General features: G+C 38.8%; 1 protein-coding gene across 3 annotated transcripts in view; it reads right to left on the bottom strand.

The window, feature by feature from the left end:
• Nucleotides 1-13,009, bottom strand: part of LOC124612937 (synaptonemal complex protein 1-like) — a 500,344-nt gene that overhangs the window by 209,402 nt on the left and 277,933 nt on the right. For all 3 annotated transcript variants that reach the window (XM_047141436.1, XM_047141437.1, XM_047141438.1), the window contains exon 13: nt 2,802-2,897. In XM_047141436.1, coding sequence (XP_046997392.1) covers nt 2,802-2,897 — 96 coding nt within the window. The remainder of the gene's footprint in view (nt 1-2,801; nt 2,898-13,009) is intronic.

Below are 13,009 nucleotides of genomic sequence, written 5' to 3'. Positions count from 1 at the left end.
AACACAACAGTTGAGTAGTTGCCTTTCCTTTATTTTATATACCATACTTTCCTTTATTTTACATACCATATAAAGTCAATTGCACAAAATGACATTTTCCATCTGAAAGCTATATTCATTTGTTGAGTAACCCATGGTTTTTCCACAGCCCTTTTTAATGTAAGCAATCAAATGCTGAATGGTAGACAAGAACACATGTGAAGAATACGGTAGATCAACTTATGCACTGGGTGTTCTTCCTTGGAGTACACGAAAATGCACAATGTGAGGGATTGTTTTAAGTGTGGGAGATGGAAATGTGCATGAGAACGAGCTCTCTGAGTGAGAATTATCAATGAATATTCATATAACTATGAATTGAATGCAGCGAGCAATACGAAGCAGATGAAAGAGGAGGGGGGGGAGGGGGAGGGGGGGGGGGGCAGGAGACGAACAGGAATGACAGTGGGAGCAGTACAGGAGACTAGCACATACTGTGCGCAGGGAGACTGTTGGACACTTTCAAAGTAGCATATAATTATTTTATTGGGAAAGCTACATTCAAATAAAATAAAGTAAAACATACCTATCTACTAATCTGTTACCGAGAGTGGCACAGAGAATATACGTTTTTAAAATGGGCTGTATGTTGGAAGGAAAACGGTCACTAGACAATGACCAATCAATGCACCATCATGTTGTGAGTTGTGAGAACATGCAAGGCTGTTTATGTTCCTATGTTTATATACAAAATTCCTTGGGTATTTCTGAAAAATTTAAAAAGATACCGGTTCCTCAGGCCAACTTTGTAGAAATCTGAAACATTTAAATTTCCTTATTCATTGTAGTAGAATACTATCAATAACCAGTATGAATGGCAAAAGGCCTTTCAAAATCCGCAACTCTTTGTATGACGTATGTTGATAGCACAGATGAAACTAATCACATAATTTATTGCTGGTACACCCACATTTCAGAAATGATTGTTATTTTCAGATTGTGATTTAAAGCAGTATATCTAAATTTCAAGTTCAACTGAGCACAGACTAACAAACAGCTTTATATATACACAAATGTAATATATATATATATATATATATATATATATATATATATATATATATATATATATATATATATATATATATATATATATATATATATATATATATAGAAGATAACATGCTACATCCGTCTACTACAGTACAATAAATCATCTCTGAGAATTGCCAGGCAAATTAAATCAGTTGGAATGGTAAAGTAGGAGAATGTGACTTGTAGCATAGAAACGAAAGGGGGTTTTAGTTGTTTTAAAAGTACTGAGATATTTAATTTGAATTAATAAGGAAATATGAAAAATTAGTAAGTATTTCAGCATTTTTCACATGACAGACTCTGAATAACTATTTAATTATTCACAGTTAAAATTTTATCTAGTGTCCAAAAATATTTCACTTGACAAAATCATTTCCGATGTCCAAGATAATATTCATGACTTTTCAAAATAGCAACACTCATAAATAAAATATAAATAAATACATAAATATATTTTGAATGAAATAGTCTTAAATTACATTTAGCTGGTAAAACGCACAAAAAATATATGTACATGAGTATAGATACTTAAAATTAAATGAATATATAACAAAAACTTATCAATAATGAGACACACTACATTTTCTTTTAACAGTTATAAAAATAGACAACTGACTGTAACTTACCCTATGTATGTGTTCTGTATTTTATCAATAAGGATTCTTCAACAAAAATAGATAATTTTTTCTCTTCACTGAGATTAGTTGTTTACAAGAGTGGCCATTGTGTTTTATAAACTCCATTAACTCCAGATACATGATACATTCATAATATTATGTAGTACCCTATACAGAGGAACTAGAATGAAATACAGACTCTAACCATGCCTTCAAATTCTGCTCTGTGACTGGTAAAAGGCTTATGCATTAACTAGGAAGTGCCTTCCCTACAGTATCACAGTTTTGAAAACTTTCACAAAGAACCTTGAATATCACAAATGATATCACAAAATGTATCTACAAATATTTTCCTACACAAAAGCTAACTCTCTGCAAATTTCTCCAATCTTGCTATCTTACAGCACCACAGAATAAGTAGTATGTCAATCATTAAAATTCTTGTAGTTCTTTATCAGGTACATCCTTAAATTAAGTCTAATTACTCACATACAATAACTGCAAGGTTTAATAGTTTTAAAGAGCCCAATAAATTACTATAATGGTTGGATGCAAGAAAGAAAATTCTTACAAAGTGTTAAAATTGAAGAACATGCTGTTACCCTGGGTAAATCACAAATTGACACATTTCTATTAAAGCTACAGTACACAAGCGAAGTAGTAACAGTTTCAAATGAAATTACACAAGAAATCTCACAATTCTAAGCATTCAACGAATTGGATATCTGAAAGTGCAAAGACTAATTCATAAAGTTATTAGACAGAGCAAGATCCATTAAGGAACTACTGTGTGAATCAATTGCTATGTAGCTTCAATAAAATTAATATTAGTAAAGTAGCAAAAAATTAGAACATACGTAAGTGTTTTCACTGAATGGAGACTTACATGATTCCATTGTTATAAAATTATATCGTTTGTATTATACCTACTACAGCAGTTGCTGCTGTGACTAAAAACATTTGTACATTTCCGCATATCTCTCTCTGTGAAAGATCGTTCACCAGAATGCTAATGAAGAAATATCAAACATCATGCACAACCATCTTAGTTGTATGGTTACTTCTAGAAGTTTGCAACCATCCCCAATTTCTTCCAGTGTTTACACTCACTTCCACTGTTCCTTTTCCTTGGAGCTCTTCCAGCTGATTTTTTGTAGACAGTAAGGCCTCCTGAAGATTTTTGATGGTCACTTGCTGTTCTTCATTCTGTTGAGTTAAAAGTATACCATTACTGTATTATTGAAATAAAATAGTGACTTGCATAAATCAACTAGTGGAGAAAAAAGGAGAGGAGCTGGGAAAGATGGGCAGATGCATTGCCAGAGGGCTGCAAATAAATAGGGTGTTAGATGAGAATGGAAGGGGGGGGGGGGGGGGGTTATAGGGCAGAGGTGGTAGAAACTGTTGGGTGGAGGGTGTGGGGACAATATGTTACTGTAGGCTGAGACCGGATTAATTACAGGAGTAGAGAATGTGTTGTAAGGATAACTCCCATTTACGCTGATCAGAAAAGCTGGTGGTGGAGGGAAGGATCCAAATGGCTCGCGTAGTGGAGCAGCCATGGAAATCAAGTGTGCTATGTTCAGCTGCATGCTGTGACACAGATTGGTCTACTTTGCTCTTGGCCAAAGTCTGGCAGTGGCCATTCATCCTAGTGGACAGCTGAAAGCTGTCAATATAAGAAGCTGTGCACTGATTACAGCAGAGCTGGTAAATGACATGGCTGCTTTCATAGGTGACCCAGCCTCTGATAGGGTCCTCTGACAGGACTCGAATAGGGAGTGATAGTGGATGGATTGGGCAGGTTTTGCAACTGGGTCTTCCACAGGGATATGATCCCTGTGGCAATGGGTTGGGATTGGGAATGGCATATGGATGGACTAAGATGTTGTGGAGGTTGGGTGGATAACGGAACACCACTTTAAGAGGGGTGGGAAGTATCTGGGGTAGGATGTCCCTCATTTCAGGGCACGATGATACGTAATCAAAGCCCTGGCCACGGATAGGGTTCAGTTGCTCCAGTCTGGGATGGTACTGAGTGGTGAAGAGGACACTCCTCTGTGGTAGGTTTTTGAGGGTCAGGGGAGGATTGGGGGTGTGAGGGAAAATGGCACATTTTGCAGAGTAAGTCTGAGGGATAGTGCCTGCTTTTGAACATTTTGTGTGTCTCTTTTACTGACAAAGGCTGTGGCCGAGAGCTATATGTGAGTGTCTTTTAATTGTGCCTGTCTTCAATTTGACATGTCTTTTCTACAGTAAGTAGAAATCTGTCTTTTCCTACATTAGTGACTCGCTTCTTCAGCAACTTAAGATTTAAATATGCCTCATGCACTACATATTTCATTAGGAAACAGAACTTTTGAGAATACAGTACATATCATATCAAAAACCTGCATACAGATCAACAAATACTGAATTAACAAATGATACACTGCCTAACAAAAATAGTGAAGAGCCTTGAAGGAGGAAGGAACAAAATGAAACTTCATGGCTGAGAAGGTATGTGATGTTATTTCAGTGATTACAAAACTGTATGAAATTTACACAGAACTTTGCAACATGAGGCCATTTATCAGTATGCTGCTGCACACCCTCTGGCCTGGATGCGTGCACTAATTTGGTTGGGAAAGCTGTAATAAGGCAATTGAATCCTATCCTAAGGCAATATGACCTACAATGATTGTAACTGTTTCTTTATATCCTAGGTACTGGCATTGGCAAAGAGTTAACGTCCGAGCTCGTTACACACATTTTATAGCGGAGACAGATCTGGGAACCAGGCTAGCCATGGAAATACCTCAACATGACACATACAGTTCACAGAGACACGTGCCTTTGTTGATGAGCTGTGTCCTGTTGAAAAATGGCACTATGATACTGTCGCATGACAGATAACACATGGGGACGCAGCACTAGTGAACCCGACAAAGCTGTATATATGTCCTAATCTTCTTCTGCCCCTCTCTCTGTCCATCCACAGAGGGAGTGACCCTCTTTGTCCCCTTCCTCTTCCTCCCCTCCTTGTCCATCTCCTCTTCCTTCCCCCTCTCACTGGCCATCTCCCCCCCCCCCCCCCCCCCTCAGTCTCTTTCCATCTCCTCAACCCTCTCTCTACCCATTTCCTCCCTACCCTTCTCTCTGTCCATTTTTTCCTCCTCCCTCTCTCTGTCCACCTCCTCTTCCTCTCCCTGACATTGAGCCTTGATTATTGTTACTGCAAATGAAACTTCGACTGCAAAATGAAGCCACTTAAAACTGTAAAATCGAAGGGGAACTCTTACAAACATATTAACAATAAACATAGGCAGGACTTTGTGTTACCATTAAATAACAAATATAATTCGCTTCAGAACACAAATGACATAGAAACTGTATCAGCATACTCATCTGATAAGGTGGTGCAGGTCACTCAAAACTTAGCAAACAGTCAAGTAAGGTATAAGAAAAAACATAAAATCAAGATTTATTCAGACAGTTACACCAGAGGATTAGCAGCTATGTTAACGAAAAGCAGACCTCATGTGATTAACGAGTTTGAAATAGAAGGTACCATTAAATCAGGAGCTGGTTTACGAGATGTTTCAACATCAATCAAGAAAGAAAGTACAGCTCTTGCAGACAGAGACTTTGTACTGGTAATGGCCGGAGCAAATGACATCAGCAGAAATGAAAGGAAGATAGCTACTTTGACACTGAAGAAGACTCTCTGAGTGTTAACCCACACCAACATGATGTCGTTAATGTGCTTCATCAACATGATTTGCCCCAGTGGTCACGTGTGAATAAGGAAGTGAAGCAGACCAACAAGGAGCACAAAGCTATCTGTAAGCCCTTTAAGAATGTTTCCTTAATTAACACCAGTAGTTGTAGCAGAGAATGGCATACCAAGCATGGTCATCATTTCAATAATCTAGGTAAACGTGGTTTAAGTGATACAATTCTCAGAATAGTACTGGATAAGCTAGAGAGGGAAAAAAGACCAGTAATGTGTTTGGATTATGTTTCAACTGAGATGACAAAAAGCTTGTATGCATAGACCAGGCTGGGTGTTCTATTAACATAAGGACACAACCTGGTCAACTTTCATGTGGTAACTTTAGGTCATGTCAACTAAGAGAATATGCAAAAAAATAAATGCCTAAAGTAGAGTTTAAAATATGCTACCTCAATATTCAGGGTATGGCAGATAAAAACTTAATAGTCAACGAATTTTCAAATGATAAAGTGGTAGATATTCTATGTTTAAGTGAACATTGGTGTAAAGAGGATGAGCTAGGGTACAAAGTGTTGGATGATTACACACTACTTAGTTGCTATTGCAGAAAACAGCACGTACGTGGTGGGGTAGCAATATATGCAAAAACACCCCTTGCATCAAACTGTGGCAGGATGAATCTCAATACCCTTTGTGATGAAATGCATTTTGAAATATCAGGTCTAGTAATTGAGAACCTTAAGCAAATGATAGTAGTAGTGTACAGGCCACCTAGCGGTGACCCCCATATCTTTCTGGAGAAACTTGAGGAACTCTTAATGTACATATGCATACCGAAATGGAAAAAATACAATATTGTCATTGGACGGGATATCAATTCAAGTTTCGATGTCCTGAAGGACAGAAAAACTATGTCAGAGCTCAAAAATGTGCTTCGACGATTTAACCTGTACTATGTTAACTGCAAACCTACCAGAGGCTCATCCTGTCTAGACAATATATTTACAAATATTAAGAGAACTTGTATGTCCACTGATGTCATTAGTTTCCCTTACTCAGACCATGATGCAGTATATCTTAGTCTTAATAATGTAACTTCAGACTGCGCCAAACAAGAATCTAAAATTGTGATTACTAGACCAGTGAACAGATATAGGATGGACAAGTTTAGACATGCCCTCACTTATTTCAGTTGAGACACACATTATATTAGGCTTCAACGCTGTTCAGTTGATATTGTTTCATCAAGGTTTTCTCCATATTTTTAAATATATTTGAAAATGACATCCCCTGGAAAAAAAGTACAGTGAATATTAGTAGTAATTACAAGAAACGGAAAACGGGGGAATGGTATACTCCACAGTTAGGGCAACTGAAAAATACTGTTATGCTGTATTCTAGTCTGTACAAAACCAGTAAATCAGTACTGTATAAAGAACTGTATGCTCAATCTAAATACAGGGTTATTACAAATGATTGAAGCAATTCCACAGCTCTACATTAACTTTATTATTTGAGATATTTTCACAAGCTTTGCACACACATACAAAAACTCAAAAAGTTTTTTTAGGCATTCACAAATGTTCGATATGTGCCCGTTTAGTGATTCGGTAGACATCAAGCCGATAATCAAGTTCTTCCCACACTCGGCACAGCATGTCCACATCAATGAGTTCGAAAGCATCGTTGATGCGAGCTCGCAGTTCTGGCACGTTTCTTGGTAGAGGAGGTTTAAACACTGAATCTTTCACATAACCCCACAGAAAGAAATCGCAAGGGGTTAAGTCGGGAGAGCGTGGAGGCCATGACATGAATTGCTGATCATGATCTCCACCATGACCGATCCATCGGTTTTCCAATCTCCTGTTTAAGAAATTCCAAACATCATGATGGAAGTGCGGTGGAGCACCATCCTGTTGAAAGACGAAGTCCGCGCTGTCGGTCTCCAGTTGTGGCATGAGCCAATTTTCCAGCATGTCCAGATACACGTGTCCTTAACGTTTTTTTCGCAGAAGAAAAAGGGGCCGTAAACTTTAAACCGTGAGATTGCACAAAACACGTTAAGTTTTGGTGAATTGCGAATTTGCTGCACGAATGCGTGAGGATTCTCTACCGCCCAGATTCGCACATTGTGTCTGTTCACTTCACCATTAAGAAAAAATGTTGCTTCATCACTGAAAACAAGTTTCGCACTGAACGCATCCTCTTCCATTAGCTGTTGCAACCGCGCCGAAAATTCAAAGCGATTGACTTTGTCATCGGGTGTCAGGGCTTGTAGCAATTGTAAAAGGTAACGCTTCTGCTTTAGCGTTTTCCGTAAGATTTTCCAAACCGTCAGCTGTGGTACGTTTAGCTCCCTGCTTGCTTTATTTGTCGACTTCCGCGGGCTACGCGTGAAACTTGCCCGCACGCGTTCAACCGTTTCTTCGCTCACTGCAGGCCGACCCGTGGATTTCCCCTTACAGTGGCATCCAGAAGCTTTAAACTGCGCATACCATCGCCGAATGGAGTTAGCAGTTGGTGGATCTTTGTTGAACTTCGTCCTGAAGTGTCGTTGCACTGTTATGACTGACTGATGTGAGTGCATTTCAAGCACGACATACACTTTCTCGGCTCCTGTTGCCATTTTTTCTCACTGCGCTCTCGAGTGCTCTGGCGGCAGAAACCTGAAGTGCGGCTTCAGCCGAACAATACTTTATGAGTTTTTCTACGTATCTGTAGTGTGTCGTGATCATACGTCAATGAATGGAGCTACAGCGAATTTATGAAATCGCTTCAATCATTTGTAATAGCCCTGTATAAGTATAGGAAGGCAATAAATGAAGCAAAGAAACTGCATAACATAGTAAAAATTGAAAAATCTAACAATAAATGCAAAAAGGCCTGGAGTGTAATAAACTCCACTGCTCACATTAAACACAAAGAGGAAATCGCCATTACCCCAGAAGAATTTAATAAATATTGCATTCAGTCCATTGAAGAAATTAGTAGCTCAATAAACAACCCTCCTGAAAATGCACTTAGTATTATGGACAGCTGCTTTGAAAAGCTACCGCCAAGCACCTTCACTTTCACAGAAACAATATCCTAAAAATAGTGAAAAATTTCAAACCTTCAGTTAGTGTTGATTACTATGATATGTCGTGTAATTTGTTGAAAGATGTTATTGATCATGTGATTTATCCCTTAAATTTTTGTATTAACAAATGCCTAGTTGAAAGTAAGTTCCCCGGCATACTAAAAATTTCTAGAGTTGTGCCCATATATAAAAAAGGGGAAAAGAACTGTTCCGCTAGTTACAGACCTGTATCCAAAATATTAGAATTTTAGAAACAATTATGTATGAGCAAGTTAGTGTCTACTTGGTTAAACTAAATATAATTAGTGATAAACAGTTTGCATTTAGGAAAGGTAAATCCACAATGGATGCAATGGACTCCCCTGTAAAATTAGTACTAGATGTATTCGAGGCTAGGGACTACGCCCAGGCTACATTTTGTGACCTGAGCAGAGCCTTTGACTGTGTAGAGCATGACACTGTGCTGAATAAGCTAGTTTACTATGGTTTTGATGACAACAGTATAAATATGTTCAGGTCTTTTCTAGAGAACCGTCAACAAGTTGTGTGCATTGGTAGGGAGAAATCAAATTTGGTTAATGTTAGGTACGGAGTGCCTCCTGGGCCGGTGCTAGGACCTTTATTGTTTGGACTAATGATTAATGACCTGCCCTTGTTCATAAATTCTCACACAATATTGTATGCTCATGACACAACTTTTATACATAAAAACTCTGATCTCGGTACACTGAAAACACTGACCGAAAATACCCTTGCTCAGTCCTCATTATGGTTCAAAGCTAATGGCTTCTTACTAAATGAAAACGAAACCCAGACACTTTACTTTAGCCTCAAAGAGATTCCTAACTACCAAGAACTAGAAACTGTCCAATTTTTAGGTGTTACTAGTGACAATAAATTAACATGGGAACCACACATTAAAAATATATTGGCTAGGCTTTCAAGAGTTATTTATCTAATTAGAAATTTAAAAAGACATGTTCCCAATGACTATGTGAGATCAGCATATTTTGCCTTCTTCCAAAGCATCATCTCTTATGGAATTTTACTGTGGGGTAGTAGCTGTCATGTAAATGACATTTTACTTTTACAGAAGGAAGTAATAAGAATAATAATGGATTCTGATAAAACAGAACATTGTAAACCTCTGTTTATTAAATTGCAGTGTCTTACAGTAGTAAACTTACTCATCTACAATGTTTTACTGCACATTAGAAACAATGTCTCTAATTTTGGGTTGAGAAGTTATATTCATAGCCATATTACTAGAAACAAAACATCTGTAGATGTGTCATATCATAGATTATCAGAATTGCAGAACTCATACCTAGTTCTTGGACTAAGGATGTTTAACAGACTAAGTGCTGACTTTAAAGAACTGCCTGCAAATATTTTTAAAGCTAAATTATACAAGCTACTAGTGAACAATTTGTTTTACACCATTGATGAATTTTTTGAAGATAAAAATACTGTATTCTAATGTGTTCCTATTTTATGTAAACCAATTTACATCAATATAGTAGTTTATATAGAAATATATGCTCTTGACTTTGTCTATTGCTGTAATCAGCCAAATGACAATAAAATTTTATTATTATTATTATTATTATTATTATTATTATTATTATTACTTAAAATGAATGGTAAATCGGTTGGGATCATCAGTAGCTTCAATGATATTATTTCTCATAATTTCAATGTGTGAATGGGTAGGACTGGAAAGTTTTGGATGGTTCAAATTCCACAGTGGTATTCTAATCGTAAGTCAATAAGCCATAAATATGACAGCCCTCTTTGAAGGTCTCTTTGGGTTTTCTGCCAGATTCTGAAATCAACATGATTCAATATTTCAGCGATCCACCTGTCCACTATCTTCAGGAGAATGTAGCAACAGTGGTCTCCTGAAGATGGTGGACAGTTGGATCGCCAAAATATTGAATCTTATTGATTTCAGGATCCAGCAGCAAACCCGAAGAGACCTTCAGGATGTATTATGCACAGAAAGCCTAGGAAGTTACATTTCTTTTTCATCTTAAAGCTGACTGCAACAAAGAAAGCAAAACAGCACACTGTTGTGTATATAATTTTTGTTTCAAATTATATATAATGAAAAAGAATGTATGTGGAAGAAACAATTTATCTGATGGTTTCAATGCCCTGATATCTTAAACTGACAGCGAGAAAGAAAATGAAACTGTATGTTTTAACAGAATAGCATTTTCTTTCTCTCAGTTGGTCTTGACACAACATCTACATTGTTGCTTCAAAAAATATACAATCTATGTCTGTCTGAATGTTAATAGATACATCAACTTGTAGACAATCACAATTAAAAGACACTTACAAACAGCTTTCAGCCACAGTCTCCACCAGCAAAAGGGAAACACACACCATTCATACACAAAATCAAGCACACCTCATGCACATGACCATCAATTCAAGCATTTCAGTCAGAATGGAGCTATCACATGCAATGCAAGCAGCAATCTAGTGGGGATGGGGAAGAGGAAGGAATAGCACAGGTGGGGGGACAGAGGAACAGAGTCTGGTGGAGTGAGCAGAAACTAAAGAGTTTACAGGTGCAGTGTCATGAGGTTTTGATGCAAGGATGAGAGGAAAAAAGGAGCAAAAGGGAGAGGCGTAGGAAAGGTGGGTGGGTGCATTGGCACAGGGTGGCAAACAAAGAGGTTGGGAGATGAAAATGTGGAACAGATGATAACAGATGGGGTAGAAACTACTGGGTGGAGCACATGGGGACAGTATGTTACTGTAGGTTGAGGCTGGGATAATTACAGGAGCAGAGGATGTGTTGTAAGGATAAATCCCTTCCATGCAGTTCAGAAAAGCTGGTGGTGGAGGGAAGGATCCAGATGGCTCAGACAGTGAAGCACCCTTTGAAATCAAGCATGTTATGTTCAGCTGCATGTTGCATTACAGGATGGCTTACTCTGCTCTTGATCACAGTTTAGTAATGGCCGTTCATCCTAGTGACCAGCTGGCTGGCAGTCATACCAATACAAAAAAACGTGCAATGATTGCAGCAGAGCTAGTAAATCACATGGCTGCTTTCACAGGTGGCCCAGCCACTGATGTGGTAGGATAAACTTGTGACAGTATTGGTATAAAAAGTGCTGGGTGGATGGATGGGCAGGCCTTGCACCTGGGTCTTCCACAGCGGTATCATCCTTTTGACTGTGATTCATAACAACAATGGTGGAATCTTTGTCTGCAGGTAGGACGATTAGGTCAGAATTGATTTTGAGGTTGTGTATGGCTCTTCTTTCTTCTGCCAAATGCTTAGCATTCTGAGAAAGGGACCTGGGGAAAGATGGTGAGGCTAAGTTGGAGGTAAGGAATTCCTGGAAGGCAACCCACAGGTGGTTAGATGGGAGGGGGGAAGGATCATGGTTGGATGGCGGTATGAACTGGAAGAGGCAGTGTTTAATGCTGGAATTACGGTGGTTTTGTTTGAAGAGATTGGTGACTAAGAAATGTCTCCACTACAGTGATGGGGAGAAGGCGAGTAGGTCTTTGACAAATCTAGCAAGGTTAAATTTTTGGCGCAGGGCTAAAGGTGAGGCCTTTGGATGAAACTGAAACATAAGCGGATCTGAAGGTTTTGGTGTTACAGGAATGTTTTGGCTCTGGATTTGGCAGAGAGTTTGTGGGGAGTTTTGGGGTATGTGGCAAGTTGAAAATATCAGTTATGCAGGTTTTAGGTGCTATAGCGGGTATAGCAGGGGGGGGGGGGGGCACGAGGAAGAACACTGTGGGTAGGATAGGGATTGGATAGTGGTGTCCTGAGGCAGCAGTAGGATGTCAGCAGGTTGGTTGGATAACTTATGGAGGTTGTATCTGAAATGCTCCTCCAGATGCTGGAGGGCAAGGGATTCAATCACAGAGATGTGATGTATGGAGTAGAGATTGCACATAGTAGTATCCTGCGAAGGGAGCAGATGTGATTCTGGAATGCCTGTGCCATGGAGATGTGTTTTTGCAGTACCAGGTTTGTGAGGGCCAAGGATTAGCGGAATTTGAAAAGGTGCAGGTCACTGTAAAAGGAGGGATGGGATCCAGAGAAAGGTAACTTTATGGTTAGTCCATTTGGGAGTTGGGGGGGGGGGGGGGGATTCCATGCTTTAGGCAGCACTGAGAAATAGGATATGGGAGCAGGTTTTAGCCAGGGAAAGGGGTACTCTTCTGAACTGGTACAGAAAGCTGGAGCAGGGGTCCATTGTGGCAGGAATAGTGTAAAGAAAATGGGAATTATGCAGAATTGGGCAAAATAGATGTTGACGGGTGTGAGAGTAGTTAGAAAAGCAAAGACATGTAAGAAAAGCACAAAAAAATGCAAAGACACAAAAAACATGCACCGAAATGCAAAAATATACAGAGATACGTAAAAATACACACAAATGCTTCAAACTGTGTGAAACCATGAAAAATACACAAGAATTTGTTAAAAACATGGAGATACAAGGAAGAAAAGGAACAATGTGGTATGGGAGTGTGTATTGTGATAAT

The sequence above is a fragment of the Schistocerca americana genome, chromosome 4 (genome assembly GCF_021461395.2).
Source record: "Schistocerca americana isolate TAMUIC-IGC-003095 chromosome 4, iqSchAmer2.1, whole genome shotgun sequence".
NCBI lineage: Eukaryota > Metazoa > Arthropoda > Insecta > Orthoptera > Acrididae > Schistocerca > Schistocerca americana.
Note: the sequence above shows the minus strand (reverse complement) of the source record. Positions and strands in the feature narration are given on the sequence as shown.